Genomic DNA, 25,154 nt, shown 5'->3' with positions numbered 1-25,154 from the left:
ATTGACAAAAAAAAAATGGCACCGTAACCAATGTTTCGGGGGCTTGACATTTCCCCTTTATCAGGGCTCTAATATAAACTAGGTGTCAGTTGAACCCAGAATGATCAAAGCTCCTGGAGAGATATAATTCAGACCAGGAGACTAGTCTTTAAGAAGGTGTCCATGTCCGTTTTTCAAATCGTGTGACCTCTGGCTTTTGTAGAGAATAGTCGAAAACAAGGAATTGGGCTTTATAAGGACTTTTGCTATTATACAGTATATCGGGGATTCCAATCCAGTGCCCCTTCTCCATAAAATCCTGGCAGAGGGTCCATGCCTTCCCTTCTCTATCCTAAAGAAAATGTTGCCGCTATATACATTTTGACCGCTTGCGGAACGGTATACTGTATATATACGGCAGCAAGGCGGCTCTCCTGCATAGGATCACGTACCTAGTATGTAATCAGGGGCGGCCCATCCATTGTTGGCACACGGCGCCACCCCCCTATCTATGCCGCTGCCTTTCCTATCCACGTGCCCTGCCCCATTCAGGACACCGAACCCATAAACTCCTATGGCGGGGGTGGGTGGGGTATGTTTTTTGAAGCACTGATTAGAGCCACAGGCTCTAATAAGTTTAAAAATAGGGTATGCTCGGAGCAATAGAGCATTGTGTCCAGAGCCCACCCAAGTGTGTTGTAACAGCAAGTGAATATTCGCTGTTGAAACACTGATCCTCCTCCCAGCCAATCTGAAATCGGTCTGATACCCGTCACACGACTTGCTGAAAGGACAGGCAATCCTATTGGACACCTAGGAGAAGAATGGAGGAGCCGCACAGAAGACACAGGAGCCCACCCGCCATTCATAGAAGCCCTCTGCCTGCCGGAGCCCGCGACCCTCCAAAACCTGCAACCCGCCACTGCCCGCCAAAGCCCACTGGAGCCCACAACCCACTGCTGCCCGCCGAACCCTGCCGCTGCCTGCCGGAGCCCGCGACCTGCCTGCCGAGGCCTGCTGGGGTAAGTGCGGGGGGGTGGGGTGCTGAGATACCACCGACCAATGGGGGAAGGGTTGTTTGCCGCACCCCCCACAAAAAGAACATCGGCTGCCACTTTACATAATCCTGCACTTCCGGGTCTGGGGCACACAGCAGGACCCGCTCCTGCTGTAATTGGACACAGATGGAGCCTATTAGCGGGTCCGGCGGACTCGACAGCGGAATTGTCAGTTAAAGTAACGCAATGCCATAAACCTTCCGGAGCTGAAGTGAAGTGGTCAAAGCAGAACTAAACTCACTACAACAATTTTTTTAATCCATTTTTTTTTTTATCCTTCCCCCTCCATAACAAGCCGTAAATGTGCGGCGTATGTGTGCGCACTTGATGAAATTATGCGCGTTCCAAACAATGCCGCAAGCAGCATGCAGAAGTTTGCAACATTTGTATATGCATCCTAGACCCTTGGTGGCGTAGATGTGTATGCGTCGGAGATTTAAAGATGGAGGCGCGGAAGAGGGGCGGGGGCGTTTATTCAGTGGTTTAGTCACGCTATTGTCTAAAACGCACAAGCGTATTTAATAGGACAGGATTATTCTTTCAGTGATCTGATTTTAGCAATATAAAACGTGATGGCGATTGCTTAGTACATTGTGCTTGTCGTCATCACTCACCGCACTGCTTTACTGAATAAGACGGATCGTGTTTGTGTAGAATATTTCCCCCATAAAATGCTCACTTAGTTGTATAAATGCAAAGCTATTTATACATATGCAATTAATGGAACGCATGCTGGTAGATCAGACACGCACAGGCTGCAATTATCCACGCTTGTATGCCTGCCTGTGCTCTAAGCCTTCCCTCTGACATACACTTGTAATGACATAATATCTACACCAACCGTCACACTAATAGATCAATGTAATTCTCCGGTCCATCAGTCTGTCTGTGAGTCATTGTTCTAATTGCTCACAGTGACCTTATTGTGTGACATAGTGAAGACAGGAAACTGCCCGTGGGCATCCTACACCATAACAGTGCCATCTCTGTCCTACTCATCTCTGCGTGGAGCGCAATGATCTGCAGGGTGACTTTTCAGGGGAAAGAGTCTGCAGGAGTCTGGAAAAAATTGTAGGTTTACTGTACAAGGCGGGAATTTTTTTTATATAACAACTGTCGATTAATATGGATTTTTCCTGGAAATTTTTGTATTAACCCCATTTACATACCCACACCTAAACCCCAAACCCTTTTAAAGAAATAGTCCCCCCCCCCTCCAACCTTATGCTTTTAGCATAGCAAGATAAAAATAAATAGCCCATGAAAGGATAAATTAACAAAACTAACTCTTGCTGCAATAGCCATCTTTAACCACTTCAGCCCCGGAAGTAGGGATGCAGTCTTTTCTTTAAGCCAAACCCGAACCCTTTAGCGGTCTGGGACACCTTTGGGTTCCCCAAGGAGAGTAGTAATGCGGTGAGCATAGTGTGCTGCAGTAAACAGTTGGTGTGGCCAACTTACTATTGCTGACATCATCACCTCCACCCCCCCCCACTGATGCCAAACCTGCCCCCAGACAGCCGCCCGCAGCTCCTGGACAGCAACAGGTTTGTGTGTGGCTATCTTGGAACCACAGCCCGGTCTAAATAATGTGTCCAGGTTTCAGTTCGCCTGAAACCTGGACATAAGATTCCAAATCCGGGTGAATCTCGAACAGGTGTCAACCCTACTTGCTGCTGCATCCATTGAAGCAGACAGCAGGACTCGGCCTCGACCCCCCCCCCCCCCCCCCTCGGCTCCCTGATTTGGATTGACAGGACTTGAAGGGACTTCCTTTTTATCTGTTAAAGGGGTTGTAAAGGTAAAAAAAAAATCCCTAAATAGCTTCCTTTACCTTAGTGCAGTCCTTCTTCACTTTCCTCATCCTTCGATTTTGCTTTTAAATGTCCTTATTTCTTCTGAGAAATCCTCACTTCCTGTTCTTCTGTCTGTAACTCCACACAGTAATGCGAGGCTTTCTCCCTGGCGTGGAGTGTCGTGCTCGCCCCCTCCCAGGAGAGTCAGGATGCTCCCTATGTTGCAGATAGAGAAAGGAGCTGTGTGTTAGTGGGTGCCCTGACTCTCCTGCTCGCCCCCTCAAGGGAGGGGGCAAGCAGGAGAACAGGAAGTGAGGATTTTGAACAGGAAGTGAGGATTTTGAACAGGAAGTGAGGATTTCTCAGAAGAAATAAGGACATTTAAAAGCAAAATGGAAGGATGAGGTAAGTGAAGGAGGACTGCACTAAGGTAAAGGAAGCTATTTTGGGAAAAAAAATTGTTTTACCTTTACAACCCCTTTAAGTACACAGACCAGGCACAGGCTCTTTACATCAAGCTGGCACTCACAGGTGTGGTCCATTGGAATCGGATATAGGAGCTTGAGCGGTAACCCATATGCTTTTTTATCAAACTGTGGACGGGGCTTCGCTTCTAGAAGGGGGCGTGGCACCTGAATCCGACTAAGGGACTACAGGCATGTATTGCATGGGCGTGGCATGCTGTAGCTTCAAAGTCAGGGGAACGGATTTAAACTGACCACACCAGCACGGATCTACTTCCGTGCCCCGCTAAAAGGAGCACACATTTTCATTTGTAGACACTGGTGTGTGTATGGCACCATTGGATCCTATAGTGTTGCGTTTAGAGGTGTAGAAAACTATACACGCATTTCATACATCTGTATGGATGAACCCCAAATAAATCTAGTGCTAGCCCGAGCTGCTTGCGGCAGGATAAAAAACAATATATGAAATTTTTTTTTTTTGGGTAGTCAGAAAGATTTGCATCTATGCTGGGTCGCCAAACCAGACAGGCCCCTAAGCAGATCCCCTCGGTATCCCCTGTAACACGTCACTGACTCTTTAGTAATAAACATAATATGCACTGACAACTATAATGAAAACATAAACATCTCATTAGCGTTCTCCGAAAAAACAGTCCATCACTATGTTAATTAAATGCATTTTTGCCCAAAAATAAAAGGTTGGATAAAATGCAGCAGGCATTAGGAAAGTGTTGGACGGAGGGGGATGGAAGTGACAGTTTGAAGGATATTGCTGTGTAGGGTTGAAGACACAGTTGCCATCGTTGTCACCTCTCCCGGTTGCTGGAAGGGCCTTTACAGACTAGGAAGTTAAAGTCTGTTTTGAATTATAGGAATTATATGGCTATAGATCTCACACATGTGCTTCCTCATGTTCCACTTTGTTGGCTATGGTCTGTAGCGATCCAAAAAAAAACACGTTCAAGTCAATTGATGAGAGAATAAGAACCTTCCAAGAATAAGACCAACTCCAAGCATACACATATTCTTAAAGTAGATAAATGCCAACTGACATTTTTTTACTTTAAGTATTGTGTATTATGAACAACTGACATTTCTTAGGTACTTTTCCACTTTTTTAATTTCCCTTTTTTTTTTTTCTGCGTCCCCTGTTTTTTCCCACTTTCTCTTACTTTTGCCGCGTACACACGCAAATTTCCAACAACAAATGTTCGATGTGAGCTTTTGATCAGATATTCCGACCGTGTGTAGGCTCCATCGAACCTTTGCTGTCGGAATTTCCAACAACAAATGTTAGAGAGCTGATTCGCATTATTTCAATTTTTTTTTATTTTTCCGACAACAAAAGTTCTTGTCGGAAATTTCGATCGTCTGTATGCAATTCTGAAGCACAAAAATGCTCGTAATCAATTCGACGCATGCTTGTAATCATTGAACTTAATTTTTCTCCGCTCGTCGCAGTGTTGTACGTGACCGCGTTCTTGACGTTCGGAATTTCCGACAACATTTGTGTGACCGTGTGTATGCAAGACAAGTTTAAACGAACAATCCGTCGGAAAAAAATCCACAGTTTTGTTGTCGAAATGTCTGATCGCGTGTACGCGGCATTTCTCTACTTTTGCAGCCACTTCCTATCTATATACACTCAGTGCAGTGGTGAGTGAATGTCATTAGTCAGGGTGGGCTTTCTGATGGTGACAATGGTGAAACATGTCTTCACAATGTGCATCTGCAGTAGGGGTTGTTTTTACTAAAGGCAAATAAGCTGCTCATTAGTAAGGGAATTGGTGGAGTCCATCAGCGGATCAGCCTGCTCAGCAGGGCATCTCTCCGAAGATCCCTACTGAGCAGGCGGATGGCAGGTGCCTTGGCATTGCAATACACTTGCGAAGCAGACACGGACACAACCCGCTGTTCTTTATGGGAGTAAATTTAAACTAAACATTCAATAAGAGGCTGCAGCTGGCGTGCGATACACAAAATGACATTGTGAACAAAGCGGCGCCATAAACAGTAAACTACATAAATAGTGATTGCCAGAAGTGTATATGTGTCAAGTCCAAATATAAGGGTTAACGAACACAGGACACCCTTAGATCAAAACCAGTCCATATGGTGAGGTTGATAACCAGCTGTTAACACAGGTCTCAAAGTAGGAGATTTCGTCACACAAATTCCTAGGCAAACTTAACACCACCAAAATGACTGGATACATAAAATTAGTGAACCCTTCACCGGTAATGAGAGGCCGCTTACCAGAGGGCAAGCACAAATAAGCAGATGGCTATAGCCCAGCCGCGGCCTTTGGTATTCACAGGATCACTCAGGGACAGATATCAGGAACTGCTCATATGGTATCACCATCCGATATATCCAGTGACAGAGTAAAAAAGAAATGCACCATAGCGTAACTCCGTATCAAATGGGCGTTTAATAAAACATTAGATGTACTTACAACACATCGAAGTAAAAACAGCATTTAAAATCAATCATAGCCGGCCGGCATACAAGGAGCCATCCTCCTCTGCGTGGTGACGTCACTGCGCGTCCTCCCAGACGCGTTTCGTCATCAACAGGACGTTTTCAATGGGCCACCTGTCCTTTTCCATCCCACTGTCAACCAATCCAATCCACCGGACAGATGGGGAATGGATCCCCATCTTTCTGTTTTAGCAGACAGGATCAGATCAGATGCTGGCGGATGTCAGCATCCGATCCCCTTTTTATGTATGACTGTCTTGCTTAGTTCACGTTCAGAGATTAACTATATTATCGTTTATATCTCTTATGTTTAACAAGAAAATCTTGTTCAGCTACGAGTCATCCAACTCTCTCATGATAGCTTTCTCCCCACGTTCCATGCGAGAAAGTTGTTATTATAATGTTAAAATTTTTAAAAACGTTCCATTAACTCCCCATATTAATACGGGTACTATTGAACAAAACCCCCAAATGGTTATTTTATCTACACCTCTGTTTTATTGGCTTATAACAGTGTACATTTATCCACTTTAAATATCCTGTATTTGTGTATTACATTTCAATATATATATATATATATATATATATATATATATATATATATATATATATATATATATATACTGTATATATACTGTATATATACACATATATATAATAAACATACAGCACTGACAGGTTGGTGATCTAATTTTTCTTTACTTCAGTTGAAGATGAACAGCTAGGTCACCTCCCTGCTCCCAGCATTCTGATATGGCAGTGACAGAGCAGGAGCAGACTGATAGGCTAATCTCTCTGCTCATTCTGCTCTCCCCTCTTTTCAGCATGTTCCTTCTTAGTATATGGGCACTGCAGCACACCCGACTGATCCCTAATGCTGGAATTCCCTCTTTCCGATCTATTGCAGAATGAGTTACAGTAGACTGATATCATGTCTAGCGCACGTACTTCAGTTATGGGCGTAAAATGAAGGATGGATGGCCGCACTCCAAACCAAACAGGTTGTCTTTATTTAAACGAACAGCAAAACATACCAGATCACAGCAACAGAAACAGGAGGATAACCAACGTTTCGCACTGACTTAGTGCTTATTCATGGCCATGAATAAGCACTAAGTCAGTGCGAAACGTCGGTTATCCTCCTGTTTCTGTTGCTGTGATCTGGTATGTTTTGCTGTTCGTTTAAATAAAGACAACCTGTTTGGTTTGGAGTGCGGCCATCCATCCTTCATTTTACGCCCATGCTTGCCTAGTGCACTGCCAGCATCCTTGGAATCCTACACCTGTGTATGACCCTATAGCAGACCCACCTTGAGCGGTGATTTTCCTTCTTCACGTACTTCAGTTAGTTGCATTAAAAAAATATATTTTTTTAATGTATTTATTATTTTTATTTCATTTCCATTTTATTTTATTTGTATACGAATATGTAAATGCATTAACCAGTGTTTTGTAGGATCTGCCCAGAATTCACATTTACCCGCGCCATTTAAAATTAAGATTCAGAAGTTGTATAGCGCACGTTACAGTCCCCATTGTACGAAACAAAAAGTTAAACATTTTGTTCAAAGTTGATATTTTTTTTTTTGTATCTTGGCAACCATCCTCTTGCTTTGCTCAGGGCATAAAAAAAAGATAAGGGAAGACACAGATTTCCCCTGTCAAATATTCTCAAATGTTTGCAGTGAGCCATTGTCATTGCCAAAGGCAAAAGTTAAACAAAAATGCACATAGAAAAATATATAAAAATCATGGGAAAGCAAAGTAACAGGAGAATACATAGCATTCTTGAAAAGCCATTTTTAGTCACGAGAATGATTTAAATTTAGTTAAAATAAAGCATTTATTCTATGTTTGTAATTTTTAAAAATGTTGGGCCAGATTCACAGAAGAAGTACGCCGGAGTATCTACTGATACTCCGGCGTACTTTCAAATTTGCCGCGTCGTATCTTTAGTTTGAATTCTCAAACCAAGATACGACGGCTTCTGGCTTCGATCCGACAGGCGTACGGCTTCGTACGCATTCGGATCGTAGGTGTAATACTTCGGCGCCCGCTGGGTGGAGTTTGCGTCGTTTTCCGCGTCGGGTATGCTAATTAGCTGTTTACAGAGATCCACGAAGGTACGCGCGGTCGTCGGATTCTCTTATGTCGTCGCTAGTCGGCTTTTCCCGGCGTATAGTTACAGCAACTATTTCTAGGCTTATATTTAGACTTGCCATGTTAAAGTATGGCCGTCGTTCCCGCGTCAAATTTTTATTTTTATTTTTTTGCGTAAGTCGTCCGTGAATAGGAAAGGACGTAACGCAAGTCGCCGTTCAAAAAATTACGTTGGTGCGACGTCATTTCGTGCAAAGCACGGCGGGAAATTTTAAAACGGAGCATGCGCGGTACGTTCCGCGCGGGAACGCGCCTAATTTAAATGATACACGCCCCATTTGAATTAGGCGGGCTTGCGCCGGACGGATTTACGATACGCCGCCGCAAGTTTATATATATATATAAATATATTTTACATCCGTCACTGACAACCAATAAATGTATTTTAATGTAGATAAATATGAAATAGTAAGTGTAAATATTCTACATTCCACCTACATCTAATAAGTTTACTATCCAATGACCTAATATTTTATTTTCCGCTGTTTAGGTCTATTTATAACAGACACACGCTTCCCTTGGCCTTCTATAGAATTTAATTTAGATGGAAAGTAGTCAAAAGTAAGCAGCTAGTTCTGAGCTTGCTTCTTGGAAAGCCTAGTATTCTTCACAAACAAGGGTCATGCAAAACCCTTTACATCTATAAATATTAATATAAATATTATTTGGTATATTATTAAGTGACATTAGGTATATTATAAGACTGTATATATAACAATAATAAAAATAGTAAAAAAAATATGTAAATAGTTTAAAAAGCATATAAAAAAATTGTTATAGTTCCCTAATAACCGTTTTTGCTTGTTGTACTCCAGAGGTCAGAATGAGGTTGATTTATTTCTTTAGTTATTTATAGCCAAACTGTTCTTTTCTTTGCTTGTCTCTATAGATCCAAACCCACGTGTGGCATCGGTGACTCCATTCTTGGACACCACTATGCAGGACACCACCATGACTGATCCGGAGTTAACAGGCACAACGCCAGGGAGATCGCAGCCAATTCCTCCAAGCGGGGCCGCTGAGAACCTCATTCCTGTCTATTGTTCCATTTTGGCTGCTGTTATTGCTGGGCTGGTGGCATTCATTGTTTTTAAACGGTAGGTGGATGGTAACAAGGTGACTTGACTATAGTGCTGAGAGAAACATCAGGAAAAAAAAAGACCTCTTATATATATATATATATATATATATATATATATATATATATATATATATATATATATAGATATATATATAAACTCACCCAGATTGGCATTGGCAGTTTGAATAAATATGTCATTTTTCGATAGTAATTTGAGATGTAAAAAATGGGCATTTGGACATGTTGGTGTCTTACAAATATCCTTAAAGTGGAGTTCCACCCAAAAGTGGAAATTCAGCCTTAAGTACTCCTCGCCCCCTTACATGCCACATTTGGCATGTAATTTTTTTTGGGCTGGAGCGGGGGTTTCGTTAGGAGTGGGACTTCCTGTTCCACTTCCTCCATCCGCCTAGGGGCCGCCTAGGTGACTCGTCCTCCCCACCTAGGCGGCCCCTCCCTCTAGGCCATCTCCTGGGACACGTGGACTCAGGTCCCAGGAGATTGCCTTCCAATTCAAGAGCACAGCGCGATTCGCACATGCGCAGTGCGTGCCCGGCTGTGAAGCCAAAAGCTGTCATGGCCAGGTGCCCATAGTGGCAATGGAGGCGCCAGTGGAGAGGTGGGGGAGAAGAGCGACGCTCCGGGCAGCAGCATCGCTGGACCATGGAACAGGTAAGTGTCTGTTTGTAGCTGCTGACTTTTAAAGGGGTTGTAAAGGTTAGTTTTTTTATTTTCTAAATAGGTTCCTTTAAGCTAGTGCATTGTTGGTTCACTTACCTTTTCCTTCCATTTCCCTTCTAAAAACAAAGTTTCTTTGTCTGAATTTCTCACTTCCTGTTTCTCCTCACTAAGCTTGCCCCCATCATCAGGAGGAACAGGAACAGGAAGTGAGAGATTTAGGCCTCGTACACACGACCGTTTTCCTCAACAGAATCAATCAAGAAACTTGGTGGCAGAGCTTTTTTGCTGAGGGAAAGTGGTCATGTGTATGTTTTTCATCGAGAAAACTGTCGTGGAACTCAATGAGAAAAAGTTTTTTTTTTCCTCGTCGGGAGTCTCAATTTCCTCTTCGTTTGCCTCGTCGGGCTGGTTTTCGACGAGAAACACTTTCGTGTGTATGCTTAGAAACCCGCACATGCTCAGAAGGGTGGCGCCAGTGGAATGAAACTTCCTCTTTATAGTGCCGTCGTACGTGTTTTACGTCACTGCGTTTGAGAACGATGAGATTTTGTCTTGACAGTGTGTACGCAAAGAAAGCTTGTCAAGATTCTCAACAAGCCTGACAAGGAACTCGTCGAGGAAAACTATGTTTCATTTACGACGAGTTCCTGGGTCGTGTGTACAAGGCCTCAGACAAAGAAAACAAAGAAAGAAACATGAAAGCCTCGTACACACGACCGAGGAACTCGACGGGCGAAACACATCGTTTTCCTCGTCGAGTTCCTTGTTAGGCTGTCGAGGAACTCGACAAGGCAAGTTTCTCCATTCCCGTCGAGGAAAAAGAAGACATGCTCTCTTTTTGGCTCGATGGGATCCTCGACAGTTTCCTCGTCGAAAAATGTACACACGACCGGTTTCCTCGGCAAAAAAAAAATCCCAGCAAGAAACACGGTCGTGTGTACGAGGCCTTAGAAGGGAAATGGAAGGAAAAGGTAAGTGAACCAACAATGCACTGGCTTAAGGGAACCTATTTAGAAAATAAAAAACACACCTTTACAACCCCTTTAATAAACATAAAAAGCCTGGAAGTCTGCTTTAATGTAGACAGGAAGTGAAAAAAGTCAAGCTAAGTGAATCAAAATAAAGGGAAGAAAAACGTCTTTTGGCTAATAAAGCTGATGGAGGACAACTTTAGGTTGTGGCCAGGACTTTAGGTTTTAAATGGTTGACAGGTTTACTTTAATGGGATCCTATTATGGCACCACTGAGGATCCATTTTTGACATCCTCATGAAAACACTGGGTCTCATTTTGGTGAGTGGCTAAGAAATGAAGCCAAAGGACTTTGAAAATCCCAGAAAAATTGCAGTGGGTTATGGTGGTACTTGTATTTCTTTAATAACAGATTCCCTTTAAATTTAGAACTTATCAAAGTTTATGGACAAGAAAACTGCCCAGAATCTAGACGAGAAAAATAGAGAACATGTTGGCCCGGATTCACATACATTGGCGCATATTTATGCTGCCGTAGCGTATCTCCTTTACGCTACGCCGACGTAGCACAGAGAGGCAAGCACTGGATTCACAAAGCCAGTGCTGCCAAATCTGCGCTGGGTCTCTTAGGCGTAAGTCGCCATAAGTGGAAGTGGGCGTGAGCCATGCAAATGAGGCGTGACCCCATGCAAATGATGGGCTGAGTTTCAGACAGATAGGTATAATGAACGGCGCATGCGCCGTCCCGTGGACGCAACCCAGTGTGCATGCTCAGAATCACGTCGGAACTACAGAATTACGGCGTGAACGTAACCTACGCCTAGTCATATTCACGTCCTACGTAAACTACGTAAAATACTTTGGCTTGTGTTCCCTGGTGCAGCCATTTGCATGGATGCTGCTGACTTACACCTGCTTTATGGGGCATAACTTTACGCCGGACGCAGGACTTTACACGCACTGCGTCGGACGGACGTACGTTCGTGAATCGGCGTATCTCCCTCATTTGCATATGTGAATAGAAAATCAACGGGTGCGCCAGATACGTCCATCGTAAATATGCGCCCACGATACACCGGTGTAGGAAAGTTCCGTCAGTCGGATGAAGCCTATTTTCAGCCGTATCTTGGGTTCAAAGTCCGGCGCATAGATACGACGGCGCATATTTATACTCACGCGGCGTATCTCGAGATACGTCGGCGTAAGTGCTTTGTGAATCCGGGCCGTTCTCTATTTTCTCGTCGTGAGATTCTCGGCAGTTTTCTTGCCGAGAAACCCGAAAGTGTGTATACTTACGTGGTCGCCGTGGAAACCCGCACATGCTCGAAATGACTTTGACGCATGCGTGATAGCTTCCTAGGCATAGATAGGGTGCAGCAAGATGGCGGCGACGGCATAGAATGTCACAAGCGCATGCTCGTCATACGCGATGACGTCACCGCGTTATTGCCTTTCAAAAGAACCACGGTTCTTTTGAAAGGAGAGTCTGTACACTTGGGCGGCAAGAGATTCTTGACAAGAATCTCGTCAGGAAAAATTACAGTTTTTTCCTGATGAGATTCTTGCCCGTGTGTACAGGGCTTTAGACTGGGATGCCACTAAAGTTCACGTGTGTGTAAATGCATGTGTCCCAATACTTTTGGTAACTTTGTGTATGTATACTTGTTTTGAAACCCTGATGAAGAGGGAGTATATTTGGCCTATGAAACACTATTGATTTTTCCTGCTATGAATCAATTTTATCATTGAAAACTATGGATTCTTTGATGTTTATTTGGTGCTCTCATTGGATTGTACGTATGTGGAATCTCAACTCTGGTTTCTTTCCCTGATCTTGAGGGAAGTTCCCATTTTGTGGAAAGCTGCTGATTTGGTGCCCAGTGATAACTTTAGTAACCCATAAAAAAATCGAATTCTGAGATCCATTTGTTCTTATAGAGGCAATGTCAAACTAGTGACCTTGGTGCTGCCAGCACCCTGCCAGCTACAGGATCACTAAATAAATATGCTGCAAAATCTTGCTTGCCTGGGAGGGAGCATTAACATATCTTGCTTTTTTGGCCAGCGAGGAAGTAAAACTGTAGCAGCAGATGAGTGCTCCATTAGTAGCTTGTAGGTTGCTGTCAGTGGTAGGATTGCTAAGTGACATTACCTCATGGGAATTATTTGGAATTATTTGGTCAGCTTGTGAAAGTCAGTTCCTTCCTTGAGGTCTACTTCAGTAATTTCGACTCTTACGTAATTCCAAATAAATTGATTTGTGTGTAATAGTATGTTGGAATTACATGAGAAGGTTCACTGTGTAATAACATGGATTGTATTTTTGTGTTTTCTTTTTTTTTTTTTTTTTTTCTCCATCACTTTAAAACTCATTAGTAAATATGAGCGAGCTGTGTGACGTTTAGGTAGAAAGTGTGTGATCATTCGCTATCTCATCTTCATGTAGGTGGAACAGCTGTAAGAAGAACAAGCAAGGAGGAAATAGCCACACAGTGAACCAAACTCCGTCCCCCGAGGGGGAGAAACTACACAGTGACAGTGGGATCTCTGTCAATAGCGACAGTACTGCCGAGCAACCCGCAGGACATATGCAAGGTATGTAAGGCAATGGCATCACTCGTCCTGCTAATGTCAGTATTACGTTTTCCTTTACATAAAGGGTTCCTTTTTATGTTTGCCAAGCTCACCAAAAAATAAAAAACGAAATCCTGTCAATTTCAGAGCCAAATAGCCAAAGCCAAAATTTAAAAACAACTAATTGAGTCAAAGCAGTGAGTCATCTCCTCTCCCTCCCTGCCTGCACTGTCCAGATGGGCCACATTATTCAATTAGAGAGAGATGGCATGAAAGTAAACATCTGCTGCAGTGATATTTCTTTAGAAAAAATATAATACTCTATGATACACAAATCCTAGTGTCGGTTACAACCAGCACCAATTGATTATTTGCCAAATGCAATTTCATTTTAATAGTAAAACAAAAAGTTTCAAACCTATTTATTCAATGTAAAAATAAAATGGACCTCATTATAGTTATTGAGGGAAAAATACAACGTTTGCCATTGCTGGGCTTGTTCTTTAGAAATTATAGTTACCTGACCATTATTCTGAGCTACTGACTGAGAACAGGTAGCAGAAGCCGACTCATAATTTATTTGCTACATGTGGATCAGTGATTCAGAAAGTACCAAAGTCAACCAAATGTTTTAGGAATTCTAAAATGTTAAATTGTCACTGGAACAAGAATAGAGGGGATGTCTTTAAAGTGGTTGTAAACTTAAAAAAAAAAAAAAACTGCAAGACAAAGGCATAATGAGCTAGTATGCATCGCACACTAGCTCATTATGAAATACTAACCTTAGATCAACGCTGTTACATCGGTCTCCGCACACCGCTGTGACCGGCGACATGTCTCCCGCAGTTATTTCCGAGTTCATGGGCTCCAATGCTGTGATTGGCCGGAGCCGCAATGACGTCACTCTAGGAGGGAGGGTCAAGTGATACAAAAGGTAATAGCTGTGGGGGGTGAGCTGATGGGAAAGATTAAAGTACAGTTGCTAGACGGGGCAGAATAGGCTCCTCTAAAGCTGAAGGGAAGGGGTTTCAGGGATCTTCCAAAAAGCAGAGTAGAGACAGCCAGACAGATTGGGGTATGGAGTTCCTTAGAATGAGAGAGGCTCAGGAAAAGTCATGGATGTGAGAATGGGAGGGAGTGATGAGGGAGCTAGAGAGCAGGAGGTCTTGGGGGGAAAGAAGAGAACGATTAGTTTGGTGTGTTGAGACTAGGCTAGTGATGTAGCTGGGGGCCGAGTTGTAGATGGCTGTGTAAGTTGTTGATAGTATTTTGAATTTAATTTGTTGGGTAAGAAGAAGCCAGTGGAGTGATTGACAGAGAGAAGTAGCAGTCACTGAGTGGTTGGTAAGGTGGATGAGCCAGTAACAACTCAGGATTTCCTGAAAAAGGTTAACTGAAGGCAAAATGTTTTTAATTTTGGATAGAGTGGAGAGGGATTCGAAACACCTGTTAGGTTTTTTTTTCTGGCTGTGCCCCCGTTCGGGAGATTCAAGAAAATCTAAAAATTTGGGTTGTAACCAGAACAGGAATAGAGGGGAAATATTTCAATGGGTAAACTAGGTGACCCCAGTGACAACCAGGGATTTCCCTTACTTTTAAGAATTTTCCTCCCACTTACTGTTTTGGCTATGGCACAGGAAGTGTAGGGAAATTTCCCTAATACAGTGGTCATCAACCCTGCCCTTGGGGCCCACTAACAGGCCAGGTTTGTAACATAGCTAAAATACATCACAGGTGATATCATTTTCTGCTCCGTGATTGCAGTATTCTAGTCTGTATCTCCTCAAAGTAATACATACAATCTGGGCCCTGAGGACTGGGTTGATGACCATTGCCCTAATATGACACAGATCCAAGAAAGACCAGAGGGCGTTACAACACTCCCTATGTGTTGATTTACACATACTTTTCTCTGTAAATGCCCTATAAGTAAAGGCTCTTGCAGAGTGGCCCATTGACTTGAACGGGTCCCACACAGTGGCCACTACACCCACCAAAAGCGTCAGGGGGTATAATTCCTGCCTGTGAAGCAAAGCATCATGGCTGCAGCATGTTTACACCCATGGCCGCTGCCTCTGCAGCTGAAAGGGGAGCGTTTGGGGAAAAATAAAAATGTAGTTCAACTATAAGGACAAGCCCTTACCCTATCCTTACTTTATCCAAAATGGATTTCTATTTTAAGCTGGCCTTACATCCGTAGACTTTTGTTTGAATTTTTTTTGGAACGCTTGTTTAATTTTTAATGCTTAGTGGAATCAAATCAACGATGATTTACGACTATAGTAACAAAAAAATTCGAAGAAGCAGGATGGAATTTTTTTTTTTCAAACAAATTTAAAATTCTAACTGTGAATGTGATTTTCATTCAGGAAAAATTGTACATATTGAAAAGCACATGTTCGAGGCCCAAAAGAAAGCTGTTTACTACGTCTAGAATTACATTCTAGTCAAGTGCATTTGAATGAACTTAGGCCTCGTACACACGATAGGTTAACCAGAGGACAACGGTCTGAAGGACCATTGTCATAGGTTTACCGATGAAGCTGACTGATGGTCCGTCACGCCTACACACCATAGGTTAAATAACCGATCATGTCAGAACGCGGTAATGTAAAACATAACGACGTGCTAAAAAAACGATGTTCAATGCTTCCAAGCATGCGTCGACTTGATTCTGAGCATGCATGGATTTTTAACCGATGGTCGTGCCTACTAACGTTCGGTTTTGACCTATCGGTTAGAAATCCATAGGTTAATTTTAAAGCAAGTTGGCTTTTTTTTAACCTATGGTTAAATAACCTATGGGACCCACACACAATCGGTTTTGACCAATGAAAACGGTCCTTCAGGCCGTTGTCCTCTGGTTAACCTATCGTGTGTACGAGGCCTAAGTTGACTCGTCAGATGCTCTGACAAATTATATATTTTTTTAGGAATGTTTGAACTAAATTCTACTGTTATATGGCCAGCATTATTTTGTATGATTTTATCTTCCTTCTCGTTGTGATGGCGCAGTCCCCCCAATGGGACATATCTAGCAAAATAAAATCTAACATGGGTTCTAGCTATTTCCTACTCTATTCGAAACTGGGAATCTATTCAAGTAGCAGGTCTCAACTAAGTTTTAGGGGGCTTTCGAACAAAATGTGTTGACTTATTGATGGCAAGGTCAAATTCTCTGATGTACAATTTTTCAGAATTTTCTTATTAAAGTTCAACCAAAATTCTACTGATATATGGCCAGCTTTATTTTGGATTGATTTCCTCTCCCTTCCTGTTGTGAAGGTCAACCTCCCAATTGGGATATATTTGGCAAAATAAAAGCTGACATGGGTTTTAGCAATTCCCTACTCTATCCAAAACTTTATATACATTTTATATCTTAATTTATTTGCAATTATATCAATATTTGATGTCTCTTAAAAATCCAGGAACATACAAATTGTTTTTTTATGGATAACATGTTCAGTGTTATTGAGTCTTCTATTCCTTTAACACATCACACATGTCCGACTCATGGGATTGTTCCTAAATAAAGCCTACCCTGTGAGTGGGACCTTGCAAATAAAATTCAACAATATATCACGCTCCCTGTAGTTAGGACCACCTTGACATACACCATGAGTGAAGACTTGAACCATGCATATTGCTGGCTGGAATCATAAAAACATATTAACTTCGGAGGTGTCAGAGAACGTTAAGACTCATTTGTGCCAAAGTTTTCTTTTACGTTTTTTTTCACTGGTCACTGAATAATATTAATCACGTACTGTGGTTCTGTTTGTTTAAAATAATTCTTCTCTTATCACTTACCTTATTAAAGTAGACCTTTTATTAACTTTACAACTCTGAATAAATTCCTAGAATGTCACTGTGTTCAGTATAATTTCTCAAAAAGCTATACCCTTTATCCTTAAAGGATGACTCCACTAAATATATAGCATATAAAACAATATAGCATATTCAATTGCCAGATATGATATATTGCAATCTAATGCTATTAAACATTTTCTTTTCAATTTGCAGCTGCTATAATTTTCAGTACAATTCATTGCAGTATGCCAACTTAAATGTAGTTCTGTACATCATTGGTGCCAGAATGCCCCAGAAATGTAATTTCCTGCCTGTATGATTTGGCTCACTGATTTTCCCAGTTTCCTCAGTCAAGTCTGTACTAAGATACAAGTCTAATATTAGGCATCCTCTGCAATGGGAATCAGACCCTACTATTCAGAATTAGTCTGCAAAGGACATTGTGAAACAAACCCCTATTGCTTCAGAGCAAAAAAAAAAAAAAGTAGGTATCTGATACAAAATATGTTAGAATCCTTGCCACAGTGAAATCAGAGTAAGCTATTTCAGTACAGGAGAGGAGCCTGTACAACTGTGCAAGTCTAAAGGGAAGGCTGTAGAATAGCTTTAAATAAATTGATTTTAATATTAATTCTGCTTTTGCAACAGGTATTTGCTTTCAGAACCTTGTTCTTAGTGATATATTTGCAAACAAGCTACAAATGGTTTAATAATCATTTTTATACCCATTTGGGAGGGCCAACTTAACTATTTTCATACTTAGTTTAGCAAGTTCTACAAAAAATGTTTTGTCCTAGTCACAATTGTCATTGGAAGAGGAAGTTAGGGGGGAGGGGTAGAGGGGATATCTTTCAGTTGAGACCCTTGTCAAAAGCAAGATTTTTTTTCTCAATTTTAAGGAGATTTTCACTTATTTCCAGTTATAACTCTGGGCACAAAAGGGGATACTGACAGCAATCAATTTCCTAGATATAAGAAAGTACAAGGCCACAAGTGTCCCACTATAACCCTTGGGAAAATGCCTCTATTCAAAGGATACCTAAGGAATCCAGAGGAATCAAGAAATGGATCAAAAATATTAATAAAAGATTCAAAATGGATGCCAATGCATTTCAGGGATCTGCATCCTCTTCTTCAGGGCTGATTAATACACTGATAATCCTCTTGGATAAAGGCATTGACACTCTTAGGCCCCGTACACACGACAGAGGAACTCGACGTGCTTGGCACGTCGAGTTCCTCGTCGAGTTTTGGGATGAAGCCGCCGAGGAGCTCGGCGGGCCGGCTTCTCCCATAGAAGAACGAGGACAACGAGAAAATAGAGAACATGTTCTCTATTTTCTCGTCGAGTTCCTCGGCGGCTCCATCGAGCCAAAACTGTACAGACGACAGAGATTCTCGGCAGAATCCGGGTTTTGACCGAGTTTCTCGGTGAATTCTGCCGAGAATCTCTGTCGTGTGTACGAGGCCTTAAAGAGGAGTGCTCATGGCCTTGTGCTTTCTCTCATCATGAAATAAGGGAAAATGTTACATTTTCCAGTAATAAAATTCTCACAGAGGTTCTAACCCTTTACTTTTCTTAAAAAAAAACTTAGTTGGGAATATATTGATACTAAGGTTGCTACAGTGTATAATGTGTAGTAATTATCTGATTTGTTCTGTAGGCAAAAATGACCTTCACCTTTACAACAGCCTCGCACCACACAAACAGGAAGAGGTGGAGAAACTCCTGACCAGCTCCTTGGAGCAGACATGGAAAAACTTAGCTGGAGAACTTGGCTACCAAGATGAACTAATAGACACCTTCACACAAGATGAGTTCCCAGTACGAGCGCTGCTTTCTGACTGGTCCAGCAAGGACAGCGCCACCACCGAGTCCCTCTACTCAGCTCTCCGCAAAATCCAGAGGGAGGACATCGCCCAGAGCTTGTACAGCGACTCCACTGCTACCTCGCCAGTGTAACCGAGACATAGTAGGACAGAAGGAAGATGTTTCATATTGATATTTCTCAATAGAGCATCCCGCACGAGATGTGAAGGAAAGTTTTCCCCTTTGCCCCCCAAAATCCCCCAACCTCCCTTTATACCCAGTATTAACGGACAATCCGTCTGCACTGAAGCATTATTTTCAGTATTGTGGTGTGTAATCTTCTCTATGGACCTCTCATGTCCTGCATCTCCAGGTTTCTCACTGTGATGGACCTAAGACTTTAAGATAAGGAGTTGCAAGCTGTGGATGATCAGACATTGTTTTGAGAATTCTAAGGTGCACCCACCTCCCTCTTTCTTCGGTCTTTTTAAATCTTCTAGGTTTTATGTTTTTTTTTTTTATAGGCCTTGACTGGTGACCCCCTCCCGCTGCCCCACGCCCACCAAAAAACCCTAGGGGCTGCAACCCTCTAGGATCTTTTTAAGGGAATTTGAGGGCTTTGTGCAGTAGAGGGTTATTGTGGCTCTAGATTCAGAAGGTTATTTTACAGACGCACTTAGAAATACAGCACCTTATGCTGCACAAAGATTGTGTCCGAATTCTAGAGTGTTAATAATTCATTCAGGTAATGCAGCTTAATGATCCAGAGACCGTCTTAAATGTACCCATTGTCTACATCTACGACATTATTGATATCTAGTGTTAGTGCTTTAGGATCCTTAGTATTAATGCCTTAGGAGCAATCAGAACCTAGCTTTCGTTCTTCTATAACCATATAAAAGATTAAAACAAGTATCCAATGGTTTAGCCTTAAGATTTACAGCAGACCATGTCAAAACACACCTCTAGGTCCGTGTTGTGTCCAGCTTGTGACATATAACCTGCTCTATCCCCCCTTTCCTCCTTTTTCACAATGACCTCCTGAGTATGGAAAGTTTTCATCCTTCTGTGAGGATAAATAATCTGCTGACTCGCTCATGTTTTGTGTTCCTCAGGATTAACAGTATTAGAGTTTATAACTGTTAGCTGAACTGTTACATGAAGCTGTGATAACAGCTTCCACCTCTTATAAAAGCACTTCCAACCATAGAGATGGTCATAGTGGGTGAGGTTGTTTTACAAATCAAGGGAAGTCATGAATTTGCACCAATAATCCATTATATAAAACTGGTAATTGTGAAAAACATAGCTTAGTACCTTTAATAAAAGGTTTGTAAAATATTTTAAAAAAGATACGTTTGGGTTTGTGTCAATTGGCAAATTAATTGACATAGGTTTGAGACTCTTCTAATGCCCAGTACACACAATCGTGTGTAGCCCCATCAGAGTTTTTTCATTGGAAATTCCGATGAATTCCATCGGAGTTTAGATATAGAACATGTTCTATTTTTTTCCGATGGAATTCCATTGTGATTTGGCCAGGAAAAAGCCAGATTGTGTGTACGTGGCATTAGATCATTCACAGTTCAATGAGGGGTCCATCAGACCTGCATTGACCTTTTTATAATCTCCAACAACTTGCTGTAGGCTAATATTGCTATTCCTATTGACAAAAGAAGATTGATCCAGTCCCTTAGTAAGGTCGATGCTTTGTTTTTAAATTTTAGGTTACAAAAAACAATGTTAATGCAGCAAATGTCTCCACTATTACACGTCTTTTCTGTAACACTGCATATTGGAATAATATTTAATTTAATATAATAACCAATATAAATAAGTTTTAGAGTGGTCAGACAAAGCAAAGTTGATTTCTGATTGGCTGCTAGGCATTTAAAACTGCAGTACTGTGCCGTCAATGGTTTAGATGTACGCAATGGGTAGACATTATAACTATATGTCTTTGGCTTCAGCAAGACATTCATTGCATCAGTTGTATAATACAATCCAGATGTCACCTCTTGTCACAGGCCACCTTATACTCTTATGCCCTGTACACACGATCGGTTCATCAGATGAAAATGGTCTGATGGATTTTTTCATCAGATATCCGATGAAGCTGACTTTCATCAGTCTTGCCTACACACCATGATTTCCCCACAGACGATTTTTTTCTATCGGTTTTTTAACCATCAGATAATTTTAAAACAGGTTCTAAGTTTTTTCACCGATGGGAAAAAAACTGATGGGGCCCACACACGATCGGTTCGTCTGATGAAAACGGTCCACCACACAGTTTTCATCAGATGAACCGATCGTGTGTACGCGGCATTACAGATGACAAATGAACTACCATTGCATGTTATCACTACTGGTGATAGACATATATATCAAATGGTTCAAAATCTCATATATAACTCCATCTCTTTGGCAGAACATGCATTTTTACATAATCAGGTGAAAAGATGGACTTTGCTTTTTACTAGTTTGGCCTGTTTAGGCTTTTGAAGTATCCTGTGCATCCAATGTCAAATTTCTAGTCTGGTTGCTTGGCATACTTGTATTCCCAGGTATGGAGGAGCATGTGTCTCTGCCCCTTTCCTCCCATTTGACAGCGCTGGTGCTGGGCCCAGCCCTGCTACATGGGGATGGGTAGATAGATTTTAGCTTTGTGTAAGCTCTAACTAGAATTGACTTACACTGTGCTTCCTTTTCTTTGCTCTCTGCAAAGTATTAGGTGTATCAGGGACCAGCTTTAAAGTGAACCTGTTGTTTTGCCCTTCGCAGGTTCACTTCCAAGCCCAATGCTGGGAATTCTGAATATTCCTCCTAACCATAAGGCTGCACCCACACTGAAAGGGTGAACTACTCCTTTAGGTCTAGGGGAGAGTAAAAGCAGTTACTGATCTCCATTCCCCTGGTAAACACTAGAAATAATCTAGCAGCACAGGGAAGGATTGAGTAAGCAAATCTTATTTTCCAAGGATGGGCAGAGTACAGCAAATGTATGCAGAGAACTTATAGGATCAAGAGCTGTAATGCCGAGTACACATGATCAGTCCATCCGATGAGAACGGACCGATGGACCGTTTTCAGCGATTAACCGATGAAGCTGACTAATGGTCCGTCACGCCTACACACCATCGGTTAAAAAAACGATTGTGTCAGAACGCGGTGACATAAAACACAACGACGTGCTGAAAAAAACTAAGTTTAATGCTTCCAAGCATGCGTCGACTTGATTCTGAGCATGCATGGATTTTTAACCGATTTTTAACCGATGGTTGTGCCTACTAACGATCGTTTTTTTCCCATCGGTTAGGAATCCATCGGTAAATTTTAAAACAAGTTGGCTTTTTTTTCAACCGATGGTTAACTAACCGATGGCGCCCACACACGATCGGTTTTGACCAATGAAAACGGTCCATCAGACCATTCTCATCGGTTTAACCTATCGTGTGTATGCGGCATAAGACAGGTGTGCTAACCACAAAATGTGAACACTTACCATGGGTTCAGTGGAGCCTCTATGAGCCTCCATAAGCATAAGGGAAGAAGATAGGTCAAGTCTATTAATTAGAAAGCTGAATACTTTTGCTCTCTAGCCTTATGGTCAGAAAAATAGTTATGCTTTAAAGTGGACCTATTATACATCATTAACCAAAGCAAGAAACAAACATACATCTGTTGATAAAAGAAAATATGAATTTTTAGTAGGTAATCTTGTTTTACTGGCAAATGTTCCACCACGCTATTATTCTTCTTGTTAAGGTGCACAGACAATCACAATGGTTACAGCAAAAGTGATAACTATCAATGCAGGTTAAACAGGTTGGCTACATATTGAATTGCAGACTTAGGTTTGAATATGGCATTGTACAGGTAGACCTTGTAGCTTACTCACCAATATAATCGGATGAGCATCCTTGTGCAGAAGTTTGTATTGAGCAATTCTTAGCCATTGGAAGGTGACACTTGGAAGGGTGTAGGTTTCCCTTATATCTTCTTCTCTTTGCTCATACCTATAATAAACATTGTAGCAACAAATGTAAAAAAAATGGCCTTGTTCTGGTCTAACATGCCTAAAAGACCAAGCTTGAAGGTTGTGCTGTACATATATTACATTTTAGAGGTGTGGTAGCCATTTTGAAGACTGAAGTAGTCTCAGATAGAGACCATGCAAGCATTATATAGTTATGAAAATGATTCACTAAAAGAGTAAAACATTTTCACTTTGCAATATGACTATTTTTTTTAATTTAGTAAGCTGGCATTAGGTGCAATCATCCAATCATGTTCAAGCAAACCTGTTTATTAAAATATGCTCTGCACATGATTGGGTATGTTGTCAACATTTCACTATATTGCTAAGTGAACCTTCTCTGCTCCTTTAGCAAATCAACCATATGAGTCCCTTTTAAGGGATTATATTATCACTACTAAAGTCTCAGCTACAAAAGGCCCACCACCTCAACATTGTTAGTACAAGCCTTTGGTTAGCTAGCCTAGCCGTAAAATCATGTATTTGTGTTAGTACAAGTCTTTGGTTAGCTAGCCTAGCCATAAAATCAAGTATTTGTGTTAGTACAAGTCTCTGGTTAGCTAGCCTAGCCCTGAAGTCAAGTATTTGTGTGGTGGTCACAAGACATTATTGACACAACTGTGGCACTATCTATAGTTTAAACAGGTACTCTTATCCTGCTATAACACAGAGGGAAGTGCACAAGCATGGGACAGTACCTTGAAGCACAGAACCAAAACTATAACCATGAAGGCTATATTATTGCTTATTGCTCCATGTTCAATTTGTCAGCTGCTTCAACCATGTTAGTATACTACCTTTGCATATACAGTATAATCTAGAAATACATCTAAACACCATAAACCTTTTGCAGTGCATCGGGACCCTTTGGGGTAAGACCGTGCTATATTAAGATACCTCTCAACTCAACTCAACCTACTTAGTTTTGCCACATTACCTAACCCTTGTACTGCCATGTCTACAAATTGATACAATAGACAGCCATCTTACTTACCTCCAGCCTGTGACACACTCAGGGATAAAATGGACAGGTATATCATTATCCATACATAAGAGTTGACCTGATACTGGTGAGCAGTCCTTCTGTTATATTGTATAGTCTTGTTACTTAAATGAAGCCCAGGAAAAAGGACAAGTATATGAAAAACTGATGGTACAAAATGGAGGTGTTGTCCACAGCAACCAATTATATTTACTGCTTTTGTTCTTGTTTATAAACCACAGCATCAGTTTTCACTAACAGAATAATCAGTTTATGTAGACCAGTGGGTATCACACTGAGCATACAATAAAAAAGCATTAGTCACCTTAAATGAAAAAAAAAAGTAAAAATTGTCAGTGGACCCAGAGATACAGACAGATGAAGATCTATACTAATGTTGGCATTTCCTGTAAAGTCACACTTGGTCCTACCCACTCTGACCTCCCAAGCCACTCTCTTGGTTCTGGTGCGTGAACATCAAATGTTCTCATAAGTGAATGAGATGCCATTTGGAGTTTTAACCTTTCGTACTCATTTGTGCCAACTTGAGCTTATCTTTGGTCTCTGAAGATCGGTCAGTGTTTGGATCACACACGGTTGCGGGGTGCTTGCAGGCTAGTCCCATTCATAGGGTGTATACTCTCCCGTATTTTGGGATATGCTGATTATTTTAATACAAGGTTAATAAAGGTCACCTCTGTTGATGCATTATTTCATTAATATCCTCAGAACTGCCCAGGACTTTGATCAGTTTACCTTCATGCTTGACAATTGTCCTGAATTTAGTCCAAGTTCTTGAAGCCTGAAGTGGTTTTGGTAAACTTTTGGGAGTGGCTTGGGATTTTTTGGGTACCAACAAGGCAGAACAGGGTAGTAGTTTCTTTAAATATAGATGTTTGTGGCACATGGAGAGCCATTTATAAAATAAGTACAAAAGCATTGGCTGGTGACCAATAGGTTCTTATGAAGATGAAACAAGGAATTTAACTGGTCGCTGTGTGCAGCATATTCTTTTCTCCATTTTCTTAATAATTAGACCCATTTGGGAATATAAGGTACCCATGTTTGCATAGACTGTGTTGAAATCTTTTTCAGATATTATGTGGAACTAAGATTCTGTTTGACCCCTTCATTTCCAAGGATTTAAATGTTAGAAAAAAAGTCTCAACATTTGTAAATTAGAGGTTGCAAAATGATCAGGTTATGCTAATCTCAATTGAAATGGAAAGTTTTGTGAAACTTGAAAGGATGGAGATAAGAGC

General features: G+C 41.5%; 1 protein-coding gene across 1 annotated transcript in view; it reads left to right on the top strand.

Annotated features, from left to right (window-relative positions):
- The window catches only part of NGFR (nerve growth factor receptor), a 129,089-nt gene extending 108,876 nt beyond the window's left edge, over positions 1-20,213 (top strand). Inside the window, exons 4-6 of the mRNA XM_040331145.1 lie at positions 8,831-9,038; positions 13,121-13,269; positions 18,726-20,213. Of these exons, the coding sequence (XP_040187079.1) occupies positions 8,831-9,038; positions 13,121-13,269; positions 18,726-19,024 (656 nt within the window). The 3' untranslated portion in view covers positions 19,025-20,213. The remainder of the gene's footprint in view (positions 1-8,830; positions 9,039-13,120; positions 13,270-18,725) is intronic.
- The last annotated feature ends 4,941 nt before the right edge of the window (positions 20,214-25,154 follow it).

The sequence above is a fragment of the Rana temporaria genome, chromosome 12 (genome assembly GCF_905171775.1).
Source record: "Rana temporaria chromosome 12, aRanTem1.1, whole genome shotgun sequence".
In the NCBI taxonomy this organism is placed as follows: Eukaryota; Metazoa; Chordata; class Amphibia; order Anura; family Ranidae; genus Rana; species Rana temporaria.
This window is presented reverse-complemented; position numbering and strand designations above follow the sequence as displayed.